Here is a 20,268-nt window from a genome sequence, read left to right as displayed (position 1 = left end):
GTTTCCTTTGCGCACAGAACGCGGAGTCATTTGCTACAGAAGCACAATGTTTCTGAAATTATTTTTTTATCTATTAGGCCCTTGAGCAGACGAAAAAAGTAAATCCGAGCGCGTTTTAATAATCCTAACCACAAGTGGAAGATTAACAGGATCATTTTCACTCGACTAACTAGGCAAAGTATAACAGACGGCTCAACTACATTCAGAGGAAGATTCATTTATTTATTTATTTAAGCATCAATACTTAAATGCTTATAAACAAAAACACACTCCCAGTTGCTCAAATTACTGGACTTCGCAGTATTCACAACATATTGCGATAAACACAACAAACTATTCGTTTATTTCGTATGTAGCAAGCACTGCAAAGATAAGGCAGCGTTTATTTCCTGCGCATACATGTAACTTCTTTCTATGACGGCCGGAATGAGGAATGAATGCCTGCTATACATTTGATCGAAGACACGACACAACAGTGCTGTTATCGGTAAATTGTCGAAGAAAGAAACATGCCAACGGGTTCCACCAAGATTATCCAAGAGTAAATCACGTTGCTTAGTTACAACTCTGACTGGTGAACACTGTGGGCTCAGACATCCTTAATCCATGAAGAAGTGCCATAAGATTCATTTCTTATAACATGCAAAACACTCACTGGTCTTGTCAATATCAACTGGAACAAACATGAACGACATTTCTGTCTAGCTTTAAACAAAAAGTATTTTGAAGTCACTATCTTCTTTGTGTTTCTCAGATCAGCGACAGGCAACTGATCAAACAGAGCATGATGTTGTCTGTTGCTGGATGAGAACTTTTCACGGTTGTCACGCACATGAACTTTACAGTTACAGCGTCAGTGAACAACGATTTATGAAGAGCTTGGATTGATCAGTGTCGCTCAGCCTTCAGCCTGTGGCTCTTGTTTGTCCTGTGAGAAAAGAAAAAAAATCCTAAATTCTGACACTTAAACCGATTGCAGTCCAATTGTTACTATTTTATGTATTTTTAAGAGAAAATCAAGAAGAATTTTCCCTTTCTAGAACACCGCACGCGCGAACACGAGCTGTCAAGCGAATTTTGTCTGTCTACGAAGGAAAGTCACAGAACACGGCCATTAATTGCGTCTGTAAAAAATAAATTAACGCCCTTTAAATAGCCGTAAATAACTACCATAACCCCCCCCACCCCAACCCCCCCCCGGGCCCCCCCCCCCCCGGGACCAAAAAAACAAGAATGACAAAGCTGCGTTTACTTTTTAATGCAAAACGGTAGGCTTAGGAAACGTTAATTAATTCTTTACAGCACGCAAATGGCGTGTTCTTTTTCGGGTACCGGGACACAGCATGAAAACCCGCATTCGTTTAACTATTGTTTGTGTATTTTCTGGCAGTATTGTTTTACATCATACAAAAAAAAATTAAGATCATTTATGTACGCCACACGAAGGAGGAGCCCTCGTCCCAGAAGAATCTAGGAGTAATCTCAGATTAACCGTCAGAATCGAAACCGTCATTTAGGCCGTCACGCAACGCTTCTCCCAACCACGTGTTGCCTGTCACGCAACGCTTCTCCAGACAAACGTTGTGCGACGACTCAAATAAAGCTTGCCAAGATGGCACTTTTTTTGTTTAACTCGTGAATTCTACTTGTTTGGGTATTTACCTTGATTGCGTCCTCGACACACGTGACTACCTCAGGTATCTTCATGCCTCTAAACCCAGCTGCTCCACGGGCTGCCTTGGCTTTCTTTAGATCAGTGATCAGTTCCTGTCTGAAGGGGAAGTAAATGTTAACAGAAAGTTACTTCATACATTTACCTACAAGGAACAACGCGCACCCTGATCGGTTTTTAGTTGTGGGGGAGGAGGGATAGTGCAGTGGTGAGAAATTAAAGCACTCTTGCTTCCCACCAATGTGGCCCGGGTTCGACTCCCAGTACCTGGCGTCATATAAGGGTTGAGTTTGTTGTTGGTTCTCGTCCTTGCTCCGAGGGTTTTTCTCCGGGTTCTCCGGTTTTCCTCCCTCCTACAAAAACCAACACTTCTAAATTCCAATTCGATCGGGAATCCGAGGGCCACAGGTTTGTCAGTTGCAAAAATTAAATTCTGAAAATTACGTGCAACCCTAGTTAAGACAAAGTAAAGTATACGATTTATTTATTTATTTATCTTAGTTGTTTTGCACGAGATTGTACATGTATGACGTATATTAAAGCATTTTGATGGTTTCATCTGTTCATTTTCAAACTCGCCGAAAAAAAAATTTTGCCTAGTATCATAAAACTGTAATTTCTACCTGCTTTGCCTACTCGTCAAGATGGCGTCGAAAACCGTGATTAGAACATTGATAACGACCACATCCTGTTTACTAAAGTGAATTCGAAAGAACTTTGTAAAACATCGCCTGTGGATTGGGTTTTTCCCAAACCCCTCTTGTGCTTGCATCACGTTATGTAAAAATGCGCACCATTTTTTTTTGTCTTTAATGGCACAAAGACAAACTACCCTGTAAAATTCCGATAGAAAAACCGTCAGGCTTTCTTTTTGTTCAAAGTAAAACTGCATAGTTCCTGGGCAGCATTGCACCTATGCCTATGCCTTACCATTCAAATCAGCTTACCTGTCCTTGTTAGGAAACCTCTTATGAAGCGCATTTATCAGTTTGTCAAAAGAGGTGAGCTTGCCTGCTGGGAGAGCAGGAGGGTCCTCCTCTGGTACAGGCTCTGTAGTGAGACCAGGTGGACGCCGTAGCGGTGTAGAACTATTTGGCACTCTACTGCCTTGGGGAATATTGGACTGTGCCACCAGACTGTTCAAATACTGGGTTATAACTTGTGTGGGAATAATTTGGAATGGGAAGGGCGGAACTGGAAAGAATGCATTCTGTTGCTGTTGACCACTGGAGCTTGGCACTGCTGTGCTAGTTGGAACGTCAGCATTGGGCTCTGTAGAAGTCACATATGGATTGCTATCACGTACGAATGAAGAGTTCTGAGCTGGAGGTTGTTCTGCGACAGGGTGTGGTGGGGAAATACTTGGGCCACGTAGCTCTACCCCTGCGTTTGAAGACACAGGTCGTGACAAAGAGTCGTTTGTTGGAAGACTTCCAGAGGCTTCTGCTGATTGTAACGTTGGATGAGAACCAGCCTGAGGTGAAGTTCTTGGCAGATCTTGTGGTGCTGACGCTGTGGCAGGACATTCAGCTCTACTCTTAGCTGTTTTATCTACTTGGATCTCTCCATCCTCTGGTGATTGTAAGCCATTTGCTATGCTGCTACAATCAGAATCATCACTGTATTGCCTGTTCAAGCGAGGAGGACTATTCAAGCCAATATAATCCAGATCATTTATTCTCCCTGGTGATGGTCTTTCCCGTGCTCTGTCAACTCGAGTTGGTTTAAATGCAGGGCTTTTGGATTTTCTTCTAGTGCAAACAGTCCATCCACTAGAGCCCTCTTCCTCTAGATTCGTGTCCTCTTTGACTCTGTTCTCTGCTTGACGGTTTAAGCTGTTTGAAGAAAAACAATAACAAATTGCAAAAAACATCAGTGAAAGAAAACGCGAAAACAACACTCATCTACTAGCGTAAAAATTTGATCTGCAGCTGTACCTTAAATTAATTAATAAATTTTATTATTTAATTTTTATTTATTTATTTGTTTGTTGGTCTCGTTCGTTCATTTATTCAAGACAGCTTTGAATGTGCAAGCTGACTCCATCTCAGCTAAGTTATTTACATTACCACAAAAAAAAAAAATTTATTTTTTTATTAGTTTTTACGCTGTGACCTTAAAAAAAAAAAAAAGAAAAATAATCAGGCAGGCCCCTAAAAAATAAATATTAATTTTCTAAAAAAAAAAATCATTCTCAGCTCAGAATTTTACTGAAATAGGTACACTGGGCAATAAAAGACGACGACGGGAGAATGTTGTAAGGTGCTCTTATTGAAATGAGCGCGAACTGCTATATTAGGGAGTGCTTATTAGTAAAGGGTTTTTTTTTTTGCAGGAAAAACACCGTTGTTGTTGGATGGTAACCTTTTAAATCTCACAAAATACCGTATTCTGGGTTGTGGTTAAACGTTCACTTTGTAACTGTAAAAGGGACATTGGACTATCGCTCGTATTTGATTCCCCTATCTATTTCGCTCCTCCCCCTTCTTACAAAGAACTTGAAAAGGAATCCCCGTCCCCAAGAGCTTCTATGGTATTCCCCCAATGGACAACGGTATGCAAATAACAAAAAAATAAAACTCATTAGTATTTGCTCCCTTTTACAACTAGCATTTTTTGTTCCACAGTCTACTAACCATGTTTCGCACTCGGCATTGTTTCGGGCTTCCATGAGAGCAGTTTTCATTTCCTCCAGCTGGTCCTCTTGACTCTTGAGCTTATCTGTTTGATCTTTCACAATCGACTTAAGGTTCTCCATAATAACTTCTTTCATATGGAGAGTTTTTTGAGTGGATTCTAGTTCTTCCTCTTTTGACTTAAGTTCCTTTGTTATTCTCTTCACTTCCGTTTCTTTATGTTTCTTTAGCGTCTTTAGTTCTTTCTTTAGTTTCTGCAAATCAATCATAACAGAATTTTGGTACACGTATGTCGTTTAGGTTTTTTTATCAATATAGCTTGCAATAAACTTGTAATTTAATAGAATTTCCAGTTTTTCACATGTACATTGTACACGTAGAGTGTACACGATTGCCCAATCGCTGATACAGTACAAGTAATACAAGCAATAAGGCAGTTCTGCCCCAAGTCAAGGGAATTTTTGTTTACAATATTTGCCTCATAAGCAAAAGCGCTCCAGTTTCTGATCCAGTTACAATAATGTCAATACTGTATATTTAAAGAACATGGTACGATTAATTTTCGCTATAAAAATGTAAGGGCTCATAAGATCTTTTGCACACAGCAATTCTGCAGTTCTTGAAAGCTACATTGTAATGTCCTTCATTATAACAAGCCAAATCCTGAAAGCTTTGCCGATTATTCAGTTTCACATGCTCTTAAACAATTTACATGTATCTTAATTAATGAGTTCGAGAACACCCTTTCAAAACCAGGAAGATTAAATACTGTGTATCTGTCACGGTTATTATCTGGTAAAATAAAATTATTTGCACTACGTATACATGTAGCAGTACTATGATTTGTTTAACAATATTAATAATACGTTCTCCTTAATTTTGCGGGCCTGGTAAACATATAAGTACCTCGGTTTCCTCTGTCTTGCTACTGAGCTCCTCTTTAAGCTGCTCCATCACTCTTTTGTGGTTATGCTTTGTATTGGCTGACACATCCTTCTCATTCTGTAGACTCTCATTGAGTTCCTCCCGCTTTTTTCGCTCCTTAAAGTACAACTCTTTATAGCACATATCCAAGTCATCTCCAGCTGCATTCTCATCAAGTTTCCACATCAGAAACTCCTCCTCAAAAGCCTCCTTGACAACATCGACCTGCACTCCTGTAGATTGCTTAGACAGACCAAGATCCTTCTCGCATGTTTGGCTGTGACAATCTACTGTTGTAACCTCAGTTTGAGTACCAGCTTGACTCAAAATCAAAGGCTTCACCGAAGTAGCTGTATTGTCAGAAGAACTTGCATTGCCATCCAGTGGCACTTGAGAATTTTCAGCAGAACCTCCTGCCAAGTTTAGATTGTCAGTTGGGACAATTGGTTTACCAATTTTGATTCCATTTCTTTTGGCCAGTTTCTCAAAGATGTCCCCTTTTCTTTGTGTTGTCATCGGACACGTTTCATCACCACAATGGCACAAATAGTCATCACTGGTAGCAGGAGAAAAAGATGAATGCGATGAATTGTTTGACCATCTACCACTGGATGAAGGTGTTATTTTAATGCCTTTAAGCCGTGCAATTTCTTGAATCCTGGAAATTTGCACATCTTCCTCAAATGGGTATGTCCCTGTCCAACACTCACTTTCTTGTACATAATCAGTTGCAACAGATTCAATACTCTCTGAGTCGGAACGACTTCTACTATTGTCCCTGCCCACTTTGATACCATATAGCCAAGCCGTTTCCTCAAATCTTGCAATCTGGGCATCTTCTTCAGCAAAATTCAAAATGTCCAGGTTTTCCACTTCAACATTTCTAGACACTTCCTCTGCACTGGGGCTCATAACAGGGAAAGTTTTGCTCGCTGAAGCACTGCCAACTTTGATCCCTTTCTGGCGTGCAATTTCTTCAAATGCTAAAATCTTTGCATCTTCCTTTAAAGAAACCATAACATGTTCAGTTTTGACCGTGCTCTCCATTGTGGTACCTTTATCACAAGCGTTAACTTTGTTATTATCTTTCACTTCGGCTTCTTCTTCCATTCCCAGTGTCAAGGCCAACTCTTCCTGGTTTTCAACCTTTGATTTGCTGTCACTTTTCTCACCAACACACGCTTCTTCTTCTAACTTAACCTCTACACCCTGTTCGCTGCCCACCTGTACAAACTCAGGATTAGCTTCTGCCAAGGCCTTGCCACATGTACCAAGTGCATGCTCTATGTGTGTATCACTGCATTCATTTCTCACTGCTGAATCAGTCGCATCCATTGCTGTTTGAGGGCTCTGAACAAGCTCTTCTGCTGGCTGCTTGGGCTCTATGTCGTTGTTTACCACAACATGTGTTTCAATGGTATGTTCTTCTTCTTTATTTCCCACTGACTCAGTGTCTTCCACAACTTTGATACCACTCACTGCAGCTTTGTCTTTAAAACAGCTTAGTTTGTCACTGCTGGATTTTTCAGTTTCCATCGCTAAAGTGCCAGCATTTCTTTGACCATTAACAGCATCCTGCCCCTTAGTTACATGTTTCTCAATATTAGGCACATTGTAATAATTTCCCACTGAGGAATGAGAAAAAGATGCACTTTCTCTTGTTACACTACATAATGGTGTTGAGTCTTCTGGTGAAGGTGTCTTAGAGCTATGCATGAGTGTACTGACACTTGCTGCATCCTTTGAGCCTGCAGATAACAGAAAGTTATGTTACAAATTACAATTATGGAATATGCTACAAAATTTTTTTTCAAAGAAGATGGATGATAATAATACAATTTTGATGATCTAAATGTAAATTCTAACTTGGGCCCAAAGCTTAGCGAAATAAAACAAAATAAATTATTCATTCAATTCCTAAACCTATATACATGTATAGTTAAGCTACATCTTATCTCCTAACATGTATCAGGGATGTATTAAGGTCAGGACACACTATGCGACAAGTCGCCCCGTGTGTACTGCTACAAACAAGTCACTGCGACAAGGTGTTTGTTTGGTGCACAACAGCGAATTTGGAAGAGTGAGAATGCGAACTAGTTTTCCATTTCTTGGTGAAAATACATGACGCACTCTCATTGGTATCATATTTTTGCAGGGACTGTCGAGTCCCGTGTGACGCTGTTGCTTCTCTGACGATTCAAACAGTTTGACGTGCCCGGCGAATTCGGGCGCTGGGTGACATGTAAGAACATGTCCCCGCGACGTCTGCGCGACTCCCCTAGTTGCCCCGACCTTTATCCTTTTGTTGTCAATGGACTTTTTCTTTTTCCTTGGGGGGGGGGGGGGGGGGGGGGAAGTGAAAATTAGCCTTTTGTCAAAAATACACACTGGAGATACAGTAGACTGCAAGAGTAAAGTCATATGATTAGGGGTTTGTTAAGTGACTTTATTATGTGGCTATAACTTTATCGTTGTATGTGTTTTCTGATTTTGGGTCGGTCGGTCGGGATTATAGAAAAAAGGAAAAAGTGGATAAGGAGTCTGGAACAAGGAGGCCCAGTACCTCAGCACAATATCCATGGAGACTGAAAACAAGAAGACATGATTACAAAGTCAACATGGCGGCAATGGAGGAAGGAAAAATCGAATTGTGGTTAAACTCGAACAAGAACAGCGTAAAAAGGATGAACCATTATTTATAATAATGTGTCATTACCTTCTGTAATACATTTTTTTTGAACATGTGAAAATCTGGGTCTGTCGGATGACGCTAAACAGAGAAAAAAGGGGATGCCCATAGACGCCCTTAATATATATCTTACTGAAGGTTTTCATCTGATAGCATTCGCCATCTTAAAGATAAAAAACTTTGAATTTTGGAGTTTTGTGCAGCCACATGACATCAAAATGGCCGCCTAAAGGCTGTCACGTGTGCTAAAAAAATGCCTCATCCTGTTATTTTTAACAATCTGAACAGTTGAGGTTTTACGAGAAGTGTTCATGTGAATGTTTACATGTTCATAAAAGTGAACTGACCGCTTTTTATAGCAGAAGTGAATTCCAGATGTTTACAGTGTTTTCCGGGGTTTCCATACTGTGCAGGGCGTAAAATTAACTTTTTCCCCCAGTAGCCACTTGCTCCTAAAACCAATGGTAAACAATTCCAAAAATTGGTCGCCATTTACTCGTGAATGCATATGAACGAGTATAGTGGGGAAGTTGAGCCATCCGTCCTCCTCCATCCTCGTTGTTAACATATGCAAATAGGTATGCTCACGGCGCTTTGCTTTCAATCGTTTCCCTCGGCTGTGAATAAAAACAGCTTACAAGTATCATTTCAAAAAAAGTGTGAAAAATTCACCCCTGTAAATGAGAGCATCGCCAATGAAAATGCCTTTTTCCATATAATAATCGCGAACTTCGATGCAGTGACTTTATGTATGTGTAAAAGACTGGAAGGTTTGAGCACGGCACGAAAAAGGAAATCAGTGAAGAGTATGAAACTTTAAAAGACAGATATGTATATATATCCGTGGAAAAAAAAAGAAGGAAAAAGAATTTTAGCCACAGGGTACGGGTCGATCTTGGTTACCCGCTAAACGCAGAGCTGTCCACTGGGCATCGGTTGACAAGCAATAAAAAATGGAAAAAGATAACTGCGTCCTGTATCACCACTAAAAAATGAAAAAATCCTATAATATCTGCGGGTAGGTCTCTCTTGGAAAAAAAATCTCATTTCTTACTAATACGTTTTTGGCTGTGCAAAAAACTGGCAGATTTGTGACTTACTGGACAGAGACACTGCTGAACATTGTTTAATAAAAGCAAGAAGAAACAAATATTGTGGCTGTTTGTGTGGCTAAGTCAACAGCCCGATAAACAACGCTCCATTGCAATAGAGGGTTTTTTTTACGTTTTGGACAGGTAAATAACCTTCAAAATAAATACATGTATTTAGCTGAGATGTGATCTTTAGTGAAGCAAGAAGTTATTGTGTACTTTGCTCACCCTGTGCGATTTTTTTTGAGTTATGCAGTTTCCAATGCGATTTGAGGTCGTGTGCGATTCTGTCGCCATGGCGACCAACTTTCAGGATTTGGTCGCAAGTGAATAGTCGCATTGGCGCCTGTATTAGGCGCAATTTGACTCTACATTTGCGTGAAACATTTTGATGGATAACTCAAGTATGGAATGATGTACAGACCTGAGACTTGGACAAGTAGTTTATAATTTAGTAGTTTTCTACAACCTGTAATATTCTTGATTTTTTTGACTCAATAGTTTTGGATTTATTTTTTCGCGACGTGACAGTGGTGTGACAGTGAAAACCACCTAAATAATGCATCAGTGGATTCCAGCAGTGCCCATCCTTCCCGTATTAGAGAGGTACAATGTACACTGTACATTGTACATCTGTATTTGCTCAATACATTTATTAATCCCAGGGGTGAGGCATTAAAACAATTTTACAACTACCGGAAGACTGGACATTTTATTTTACCTACTGTTGAAGTATACCTGGAGTATTTGACACCCTTGTGGTTTTAGATCTCACATGACAGCTAAGAACACAAACATGTTCTCCATTGAAGACATCGTCTCCAAAGGCAATGTGCACCTGCATGTGCAGAGGATGGGCACTGATGGAATTGACTCACAGCATAACCCATTAACACCCACATATTAGGAACTTACCGTAGTCATTTTATTTTTACACTGAATCTTAAAAACCGAATGAGAAGTAACATGTAAAATATAAAAAAAAAAAATTGGTTTATAAAATTATTTTAAAATAATAACAAAATAAATTTAAACCACAGCATAAATAATAATTATTATAAATAATTTACATAATTATGACAAGGCACAGTGGCCTAATGGTTAGCATGCAGGATTCCAGATCAAGATTCAAGCCCTGTCTGTAGTCACTGTGTTGTGTTCTTGGGCAAGATATTTACTCTGACTTATAGTACATGTACTGCTTTCAACCCAAGTGGGTACCCGGGGTACAGGAAGAAGTATATAATCTCCCGGCAAATTTAAAGCTACAGTGTAGGAATTACCCTGTGATGGACTGGCATCTCATCTAGGGTGGGGTAAATACTTCTATAGTCACTTAAATGGTATGAAAACTGGGATAAACTCCTGCCTGACGGGCCACTACAAATAATTTGTACATCTTAATTAGCCCAAAAGAATACATGTACCAAGACTTTTTTACCTTACATGTACCAGTGTATATATACGTGAATAACATACCTGGTGGGCAAACTGTTATCCCATTTCTCTCTGCAAACTTTTTAAAGTCCTCAAGAGTAGCCCCTTGTTTAACTGTCCCTGCAGCTGAAAGGGAAACAATCATTTAACACATTATAGCACAACTAAAGGAAAGTGCACGTTCTGATTGGTTAATTTAGCGTCTACTATTTGCCCATGGGTGCACGCTGACGTATGCTTCAACTTGAGCGTGCGCGCTGATCTGTTGCGACATGGCACAAGAAAGTGCCACTACTTCACGAGTTTTTACTTGTTTTCTCGATTTTCCTGTGAATTTGAAAAGCTAAACATAAGAAAAACCATTTCTCCTTAATGCTGAAAGACTTTGAGGTATATTGCAAGTTTGAAATTATTTAAAACTTTGTTTTTCTTTTTTTCTTTTTAGGTTTTCGTCAGCGTTTACGCGAGCACTACACGCAATTGTTCAAATAAGCGTGCGCAATTTTACCTCAAAGAAACTTTAATAAATCTCCTAAAAGTTGTGCTATAAAACAAATGGTCAACGTCACAGCGTACACTATTGAGTTACAGATGCACTTGGGAGGTTTGCTAAGCACTCAAGAAGCTAGAGTCACCCTCGGCTATCGCTTCGGGCGACTCTTACGCATCTTTCGTGCTTAGCAATCTCCCGCGTGCATCTGTAACTCAATAGCGCACGCTGTGACGTTTACCATTTGTTAACACAGAAGGTTCCAAAATAATAACATGCAAGATGAGTAAAGTAAGTGAGTCAAGTCTTTATTACATAACACAATTACTGGAAGAACAAGTACACAAAGTTCTCATTGTGGTCCATATAAAAAAAATAACATACTAACACAGGGAGCCCGAACGCTGTATTGGCAAAGTTAATAATGAAAATAAAGATATGTTTGTTACCTGTGCTCCTGTGTCTTTCTTTGTCCTTAAAATGGTATTTGAATCGGTGCGAAAACGGTTTGAGCAAGCCTTGTCTGACGCTCCGTAAATAACGACGCAGTTAACACGTCTCGTATTTCCATTCATGTTATTAACTATTAATTCTCAACGGGAGAGCGAGAGAGAGAGAGAGAGAGAGAGAGAGAGAGAGAAAGGAGCAAGGGATGAAACTAAAATCAGGGCTGATTTATTTCGAGGCATAATTTTCTTATTATTGAACAAAAAGTGCTATTACCTCACACCTAGCTTGATTTAAGGCCAAATGAATAGATGATGTTTGATTTGTTTGTTCGGATACCCGTTTTCCTGCTTAATTTTGGGTTGATTTTACAAGCGTCTTTTCGTTAGCTCTGTGACTTCACTTGACCTGACCGGAAGTGATTTAAAAGTTGTGAACATGGGCTTTATCAAAGTGGTTCTATTGTTCTCGTGACAGCATCTTTTGTCTTCCTTTGACAGCCGCTTGCCATGGGAAATATAAACCAGAACCTACCACGCGCAAAACTGGAAATTCGAGCGACGTTATAAACTTCATCGCTCTTGTCAGGTCGTGCGAGTGTTCGATAAATAATTGTCTTTTTTTTTCCTTAAAAAAGTCTACCTCTCTTTTCTCGGACTCGTTTCTCTTTGGTACCACGGCATTTGCGTAGGCCAAGCTGGTCAGCTTTTCATATTTTATGTAGGAAAAAAATGTAACGCCGCGTGGAGATGTGCTTCTTCTCGACATCGCCATGCTAAACAACGAGCAACCTAAGCGATTCTATCGCCGAAAATACGTTCTGTTTGTCCACATTACAACTGTGTTATGACCGCGAAAAAACGGAGTGGAACGTAAGAGAAATTTATTGTCGAGTACCTAGTCATAATTCAAATTTTGAATAATTTGTAACGGCTAAAAGGAAAATTATTTATTCCTAGAATTATTTAATTTCTACAATTGTGCCCGAGACTGAGACCGGAGCGATACCCTCGCTAAAATACGTTCTAACTGTTCATAGAGGAAATATTTTTTTTATCTAAAATGTAAAACATTGAAACGAAAGAAAAATCATGAACTCACCAGTAAATGACATTAAAATTGGTTGTCGTTGAACGTTGCGAAGGAATACGCGAATTGCTCGTCGAATAATCTATAGCAGACAAAGGCTGCCGGCCGTCGGCTCGTGTTTCCTCGCGCATTTCGCGCTTTGTCCACGCGCGAGACTGGTCACCTCAAGTGAAGTCACAGACTGGTATAAGACTCTAATGCAATTTCACCCCTTGCTCTTTCTCTCTTTCCCGTGGCCGTTAAATTGAAATACGAGATTATCTCCCCAGGAGTGTTAATGGTTAATATGGAAAGAAATAGTTAATAACATGAATGGAAATACGAGACGTGTTAACTGCGTCGTTATTTACGGAGCGTCAGACAAGGCTTGCTCAAACCGTTTTCGCACCGATTCAAATACCATTTTAAGGACAAAGAAAGACACAAGAGCACAACCATTTTAAGGACAAAGAAAGACACAGGAGCACAGGTAACAAACATATCTTTATTTTCATTATTAACTTTGCCAATACAGCGTTCGGGCTCCCTGTGATACTAACAAAAATATATAGTTAAGAAATTCAAATGTAAAAACTTCGAAATGAAAAAAATCAACATTCATGAGACATTAGTCCTGCTAATAGTATGCTTGTCAATTCCAATGTTACTTTTTTATTATTTAATTGCTTACAGTCATTTAACACAACATACATGTGTACAGTAAAGAGAAAAAAAATTACAAAAATGTAAAACCACTCACAGTACTTTCCTGACAGTACACTATACTTTCAATTAAACTGACAATACTAACGAGAAGAAAAAAATTCCAATGTAACAATCCAGAAAATCCTTATGTACTTGATTCCTAATACAAGCTAGGGTGGTTAGGTCCCAGCTGACATTGCTACATGTACATGTAGCATGATAATTCCATAGTCTTTGGAGTCTGGTGGTCCCTGAATACCCTCTTCTCCACCCAATTTATTTTTATTTTTTCCCTCAAAGACCAAGCCTTTTTGGAGGGCTTACTGTTGGCAGTAAAATCAATCAATCAATCAATCAAATTGATTTATCCTCGGAGCTGATGGGGGCTGACGTGGCCCCTAGCAAACATGTATACTAATATGCAGATAAAATAAATTCAAAATGTGTATATATACAGAACGAAAAATCGAAAAGTATTAAATTAAATTAAATTCATAAAAAGAAACACAGGCGAAAGGCTTGTAGTGTTGCAATTGTTTTTATTCCATCTGGCAAATTCCTGTTATGTTGCTTTGTGACTGAAAACATTGCTTTTGAACATAAATAATAAAAAATAAATATAATGTAAATACTGTACCTGTAAAGCCTACTGTGGGTAGGGGTGTAGGGGAAGGGTGGCTATTGTCATTCAGGCCCAGGCTGTTTGAAAAGTGGATAATGCTATCCATCGGCTAAATCACTATCCAGTGGATAGTGCGGTATGTTTTGTTAACACCTTATCCACTGAATAGCGATTTATCCAGTGAAGAATAGGGTTATCTACCCTCTGAACATTGAACTGGGGCCAGAGCTACATGTTCATTTGAATTCTAAAGTCATGGGTTTACAGTCATGTATATTGTAAGTGTGTGTGTGTGTGGGGGGGGGGGGGGGTAATTGTCCGTGATCACTGGGGACTTAAAAAAACAAAATGCAGTGTAGTCAAATCATCAGTCAATCAAGCACGATAACACTAACACAACCAAAATTAGAGCATGTTGTTGTCATTACATGTACCTTTACGTTTGTCCACACCAATTCTGATGCCATTTTTCTGTGCTGCAAGCTCAAAGATCATCTCTCCCACATGTTCAGTACACCCTCCTAGCTGTTCGAGCTCTCTTCTAGCCTTGCTTGTTGTTGGATTATCAAAGGCAGCCTCAGGAGATAGACCAAAAGGAAACAAGGGCCCAGGAACATGAACAGGAGATGTACATGTATGATCTTGTGTGAAAGGTGTGTAGCCTACTGGCACTGTTGGCCTCACAATAAAAGGCACAAATCTGGGTCTCATCTGCAATGGTGGGCAGAACTGTGGATTCATCCTTGATTCCAAAGTATGACTGCAATTTGATCTGAAAAAAATATATAAGACAAAACAAAATATATCAAACACCTTACCATACCCAAGTTTACAAAAAGCCAATCAGAAGCCTTTTGAGCTATAATGTATCCAGACTTTTTATTTTATAATTATTCATGGACCTGATATTGCTAAATTTGTGGTCAAAATACAGCAAACACCTAGGTTTTAGCATGCTTCAGCATCACATCAGGGATCAATTTAGGTTTCTGGGAAACTGCTCACCTACCCCTCCCCAAACCTAACATTAACCCTTACTTATCGCTTTGGGCAAAATGTTAGGTTTGGGGAGGGGTAGGTGAGCAGTTTCCCTGAAACCTAAATTGATCCCACATCAGGTTATATGTGGTTTGGTCTGGCCATCAGTATTTTGGATTGACTCCCTCTCGCCAAAATGCTAACCATGGCTCAACCAAACTTGACTGATATGCTGTAGCTTACCAAAAACATGGTTGCCACCTGTAGATCCCAGGGGGGGGGGGTACTTGGGGAGGCTCCACCCTGAGTTCTATCCCCTTACCCTTTCATATACCATTTTGACAGAAAATGTACCCCAGTTTCATATACCTTTAACTGAAAAAAGCAACCCCTTTCGCATACCTAAAAGACGTGGTGTGGACTTAAAACAGGACATTTTTGTCATTTTCATGAAGCGCTTAATAAATTAAAATAATACAGCCATAAATTGCATCTGTTCAAAATATTTTAATTAAAGGCCCTTTTAAATACCTACATGAAAGTGACAGATTTCCATACCCTTTCATTTACTTAAACTCGTGAAATCCCTACCCTTTTATATACCTGAAACCTTAGAAAGGTACCCCCTTCGGGCAGAGCCTCCCCGTATGGGCAATTATAGGGAGTCCCCCCCCCCCGGCTGTAGATATCAGTTTACAAAATTCCATAAAAATTTCCCTCACGAAATAAACATAACAAGGAGCTTTATTAAAACAGATTATGCTTACAATTCATAATAATAATGTAGTTTTTATATCTTGAATAAGTGCATACATGTATGTTTGTATTTCTAATTTGCAACATACGCGTATAGCAGTCGCATTAATTGCCAGGTGGAATTGTCTTTTTGCTTTTCAGCTAAAAAAAAATTTCAATGAACAAAAGCGACAGTTATATGTGTATGTAGCAAATAAATACGCCCAAAGAGAGGACTAGTGCCATTCGCTTGTATTTCTCTGTTTATCATCGTCCGATGATTCAAGTCTGAGGTTTGCATGAGTCATGCAGCTTGCATGAACTGTAGCAGTAAGCAAAAACTTCCCTTACTTACGTCATCCCTTTCTTTAATCCACATACACACTGTACATAATGATTTAAAAGAAATGACAAATTTTTATAGTTTACAAAACATGTTTCCACAAAAACCACTGTCATCTTCAGTTGAATGATATACCAAGCGTTGAGAGTTGAATAATAAGTATAGACTGCAAAATGCTTATTAATTAAGAAAAATAGTTACAACAGAACGTAAAAATGTGAGAATTAAAGGATAATATTTATTTTACAATAGCATGGTGTACTACATGTATATGATGATTGAGGCAAGGTAGTTTTATTTGAACATGAATAGCCTTAAAAAAATAAATATTTCACACAAAACAAGAGCGCAGACTTTTTGAAAATATATATTTTTTAAAAAAACAGGCAAATGATTATTTATAGCTACAGTACAGGGGAGCAATCTCCGGTAAGCAGTAAATATATGATAAGTGTAAATAGCTTGGACATGTCAAAACACTTTTTGGCTTCACATTGTAAACATTTAGCACCTGTTTAGCGTCAAACACTTGAATGACACAAGAAGAGAGCAGAGTGTTGTAAACAAGCCCTCACTAGCCGAAATATCCAAATTTGCATGATCGTGACCAAGGCTGGCGGGACTGTGTGCATCTGGAATTTACAGACAAAAAAATCTGACCCAGGTTTTGAACCAGGCCCAGGCTCCGCCCAGTTAGATAACCATTTGATTGAGAGACAGAGACGAAGGCAAAAGTTTTTATGGCAACAAAACGTTGTTGAATTGTGCTGTAACTGTAACCAATGCAAACTGTGAACTCTCTGACTAAATTTATAGCTTTTATGAAAACCTTACGATCTAGTCAGACACTCAAACTCAACTTTTATAAACTCAACAGTGGAATTATTTGAAAATGTCGCAACTTTACTATATACAAGAAAAATATTTTTCTAACAGCAACAGAATGTTTTCTAAAGTTTCCTTTGTAACTGAAACTACAATGTATGACTGTAACTGTTCTTAAACTCTAAACTCGTTTAAAAAAGGCAGTAGCTTTACTTTGCACAGAAGCTTTTAGCTTACGACACAACCAGACAAACTGAAGATTTGACAAAACATTTGCAAGTCACGCTATTAGACTACTCTTTGTAATAAAATCATTTTAACTTGTCGAATTCTGTCATTATACCAGGGTGTCCGAATTGAGCGGGTGTCCACAAAGCAGGGTTCCACTGTATAGATTTTCCCTGACTCAAAATAAAATTCCCTGACCTTGAAGAGTTTTATTTTTCTCTGACCATATCCTGGCCTGTGGCAATCCTAAACAGGTGCAATCAGGTATAAAAGTCCCCTGCGCAGATAAGCCTACGCTAGTTTTTCTTAATATCTTCAACAAGGTTTGATTAAACTATTTGTTTAGTCTTTGCACGAGGTCATACGGTAAACAACATCCCCACAATGTGCGCCATCCTTAATAAAAACAAATAAACTCGTCTGTCAGTGCTCAGCTGCCTCTGATTCATAGCAATGGCGTGAAACTTGGACATGACTAACCTACAGTATCCTTAACATTTTGCAAGGCAATTACCGTAAATGCGAAGAATGCATTCAAAATTTTTGTGAAAGAACCTCGCATGTCCGTCAAAAGGGGTTAACAAACTTCACTATAAAATCTGTTAGAAAAACACCAAACAGCAATATCGCAGTCTCATAACCTATAGGAAGTTAAAGTTGAAAGATAGCTCAGACTTACAGCCCTCGATGCACGTTTTATTTCTCGACAAACAAAAACATGCATAAAGTTTAGCTTATGTTAGCAAAAATGTAAACATTGAATGAAGCTCTGGCACGTTACGAACATAAGGAATTGAAATATTGCGTTAAGACAAATTCAACCAATACTTGAATAGTTTTAGTTTCGTAAAAGCATTAATTTCCTCTCAAATGAAGTCTGCTTTAATCCCACGTGCCGCAGTCAGCTCTAATGATCTAGTTCTATTTTATTGTAGTGTAATAAGATCAGTTCTTGAACATTCATGCCAGTTGTTTCACAGCAGCCTTCCTGTCAGAGGAATTAGAGCGCATCCAGAGGCGTGCAAATTCGGGATACAGAAAGGCATTAGAAGAGGCCGGTATCCCTACCCTAGCTGGCAGACGTGATTTGCTTTCTAAGAGCCTATCTAATGACATTGCAACTACAAAAAAACACAAACTAGTCAATCTGCTGCCTGAAAGACCAACCAACAGCCACCAACTTCGAAACAGGAGAGTATTTGTAAGACGCCAGTTTGTAAGACGGACCGTTTTAAAAATTCTTTATTATAGGCAATAGTTTAAATGAGGTTAAATGCGATTTAACCAAGTTAAATAAGCAAGTTAACCAAGTTATTATACATTGTAGTAACTTACTGTCTTTTCATTGGCTAAGAGCCTACAGCTAATCCTGCAGGGAATCCGCGCAGCCTACAGATAAGTGAATAATCTGCTAGCAGATTATTCACTAATCTGTAGGTTGCACGCGCAATGCATGATTTCCAAGAGCAATGTGTCAGGCATCTGGCTGCGAAGGAAATTCAAGTTCGTCAATTTGCTTTTTCAACCGAGAAATAATTTCTGACTAAATTAATAGTTTTTATGAAAACCTTACGATCTAGTCAGACACTCAAACTCAACTTTTATAAACTCAACAGTGGAATTATTTGAAAATGACGCAACTTTACTATATACAAGAAAAATATTTTTCTAACAGCAACAGAATGTTTTCTAAAGTTTCCTTTGTAACTGAAACTACAATGTATGACTGTAACTGTTCTTAAACTCTAAACTCGTTTAAAAAAGACAGTAACTTTACTTTGCACAGAAGCTTTTAGCTTACGACACAACCAGACAAACTGAAGATTCGACAAAACTTTTGCAAGTCACGCTATTAGACTACTCTTTGTAATAAAATCATTTTAACTTGTCGAATTCTGTCATTATTTGGCCAGGGTCCAATGTCTTTAAGTTACCAAATAATCACAACAATGAAAATTGACAGTCCACAGATAAACAGTGTCCATAAAGTGGGGTTGACAATGTATGACAGTATGTCACTTGGGACATGGAAGTGTCCGTTGTCTGTATTAACAGGTGTTTGTATTAGCGAACTGTCCGTTATACCAGGGTGTCCGAATTGAGCGGGTGTCCACAAAGCGGGGTTCCACTGTATAGATTTTCCCTGACTCAAAATAAAATTCCCTGACCTTGCAGAGTTTTATTTTTCTCTGACTATTTCCTGGCCTGTGGCAACCCTAAACAGGTGCAATCAGGTATAAAAGTATTCTGCACAGATAAGCCTGCCTTTAGCCTACGCTAGTTTTTCTTAATATCTTCAACAAGGTTTGATTAAACTATTTGTTTAGTCTTCGCACATACCAAACCTACCTTTACAGGAATGTTAGGGTTTAAAAGCTTCAAGAGGTCATACGAAACAAATAAACGGCGTCTGTCAGTGCTCAGCTGCCTCTGATTCATAGCAATTGCGCAATGGCGTGAAACTTGGACATGACTAACCTACAGTATCCTTAACATTTTGCAAGGCGATTACCGTAAATGCGAAGAATGCATTCAAAATTTTTGTGAAAGAACCTCGCATGTCCGTCAAAAGGGGTTAACAAATTTCACTAAAAAATCTGTTAGAAAAACACCAAACAGCAATATCGCAGTCTCATAACCTATAGGAAGTGAAAGTTGAAAGACAGCTCAGACTTACAGCCCTCGATGCACGTTTTATTTCTCGACAAACAAAAACATGCATAAAGTTTAGCTTACGTTAGCAAAAATGTAAACATTGAACGAAGCTCTTGTACGTTACGAACATAAGGAATTGAAATATTGCGTTAAGACAAATTCAACCAATACTTGAATAGTTTTAGTTTCGTAAAAGCATAAATTTCCTCTCAAATAAAGTCTGCTTTAATCCCTCGCTTTCCAATTTACGCCAAAGCTGGAGGACGCGTGAAATGCAAGCTCAGGCCAAACAATGACAACTCTGTACGAAATACCTGTTGCAAAACGATTTAACGTCGCAAATTAAGTGAATATTACCTGCTATGCACTTACCGGACAACTCTTTTTGTTCGTTACATTTGAAGAACGCAGAAGAAATGTATTCTGAACGATAAACAGTCGCCAGTATAGAAGAACAGAGTACGGAAGGTCTCACCTTGCAGCATGTCACATTGGGGCGACTATCGCGCTTCGTGACCTTTGATCTAAGATTTTCCCGCGCTTTTTATTACACTGCCATGCCCATGTGCTGTCAGGCGATTTTTTTCACATATCCACGGGGCTACATCCACGAGAAATTTTCAGACGTTTTAGCAAAATGACAGACCAGATTATAAAAGTAATTAAAGTCGTGTCCAAGTTTTAGCCCAGTGCCAGTGCTGTGAACTGGAGAATTCTAAA

General features: G+C 39.0%; 1 protein-coding gene across 3 annotated transcripts; it reads right to left on the bottom strand.

Moving 5' to 3' along the window:
• Positions 1 to 197: 197 nt before the first annotated feature.
• On the bottom strand, positions 198 to 19,939 carry LOC144629580 (uncharacterized). 3 transcript variants are annotated; one of them, XM_078487819.1, is made up of 8 exons: positions 19,921 to 19,939; positions 14,219 to 14,556; positions 10,495 to 10,578; positions 5,215 to 6,980; positions 4,309 to 4,562; positions 2,620 to 3,507; positions 1,663 to 1,771; positions 198 to 928 (listed from the first exon to the last, which is right to left on the bottom strand). In XM_078487819.1, the coding sequence occupies exons 2-8, from the start codon at positions 14,523 to 14,525 to the stop codon at positions 899 to 901; spliced, it is 3,438 nt and encodes a 1,145-aa protein (XP_078343945.1). In that variant the 5' UTR covers positions 14,526 to 14,556; positions 19,921 to 19,939; the 3' UTR covers positions 198 to 898. The 3 variants fall into 3 exon arrangements, with proteins under 3 accessions (XP_078343945.1, XP_078343944.1, XP_078343946.1); XM_078487818.1 differs by lacking the exon at positions 19,921 to 19,939 and adding an exon at positions 19,243 to 19,286; XM_078487820.1 differs by lacking the exon at positions 19,921 to 19,939 and adding an exon at positions 19,243 to 19,286 and having other exon boundaries at positions 14,219 to 14,544.
• Between the last annotated feature and the right edge of the window lie 329 nt (positions 19,940 to 20,268).

This window comes from Oculina patagonica, chromosome 11 (assembly GCF_052425735.1).
Source record: "Oculina patagonica isolate OP01 chromosome 11, crgOcupat, whole genome shotgun sequence".
In the NCBI taxonomy this organism is placed as follows: Eukaryota; Metazoa; Cnidaria; class Anthozoa; order Scleractinia; family Oculinidae; genus Oculina; species Oculina patagonica.
The sequence above is the reverse complement of the archived record's forward strand: the minus strand, read 5'-3'. Positions and strand labels throughout refer to the sequence as shown.

Coding starts and splice junctions, on each gene's coding strand:
- LOC144629580 (XM_078487819.1), bottom strand. CDS start 14,525: ATGAATCCACAGTTCTGCCCACCATTGCAGATGAGACCCAGATTTGTG. Junction 6,981..10,494: donor GATAACAGTTTGCCCACCAG/GTATGTTATTCA, acceptor TGTTATCTGCAG/GCTCAAAGGATGCAGCAAGT. Junction 3,508..4,308: donor AATGCCGAGTGCGAAACATG/GTTAGTAGACTG, acceptor TTCTTCAAACAG/CTTAAACCGTCAAGCAGAGA.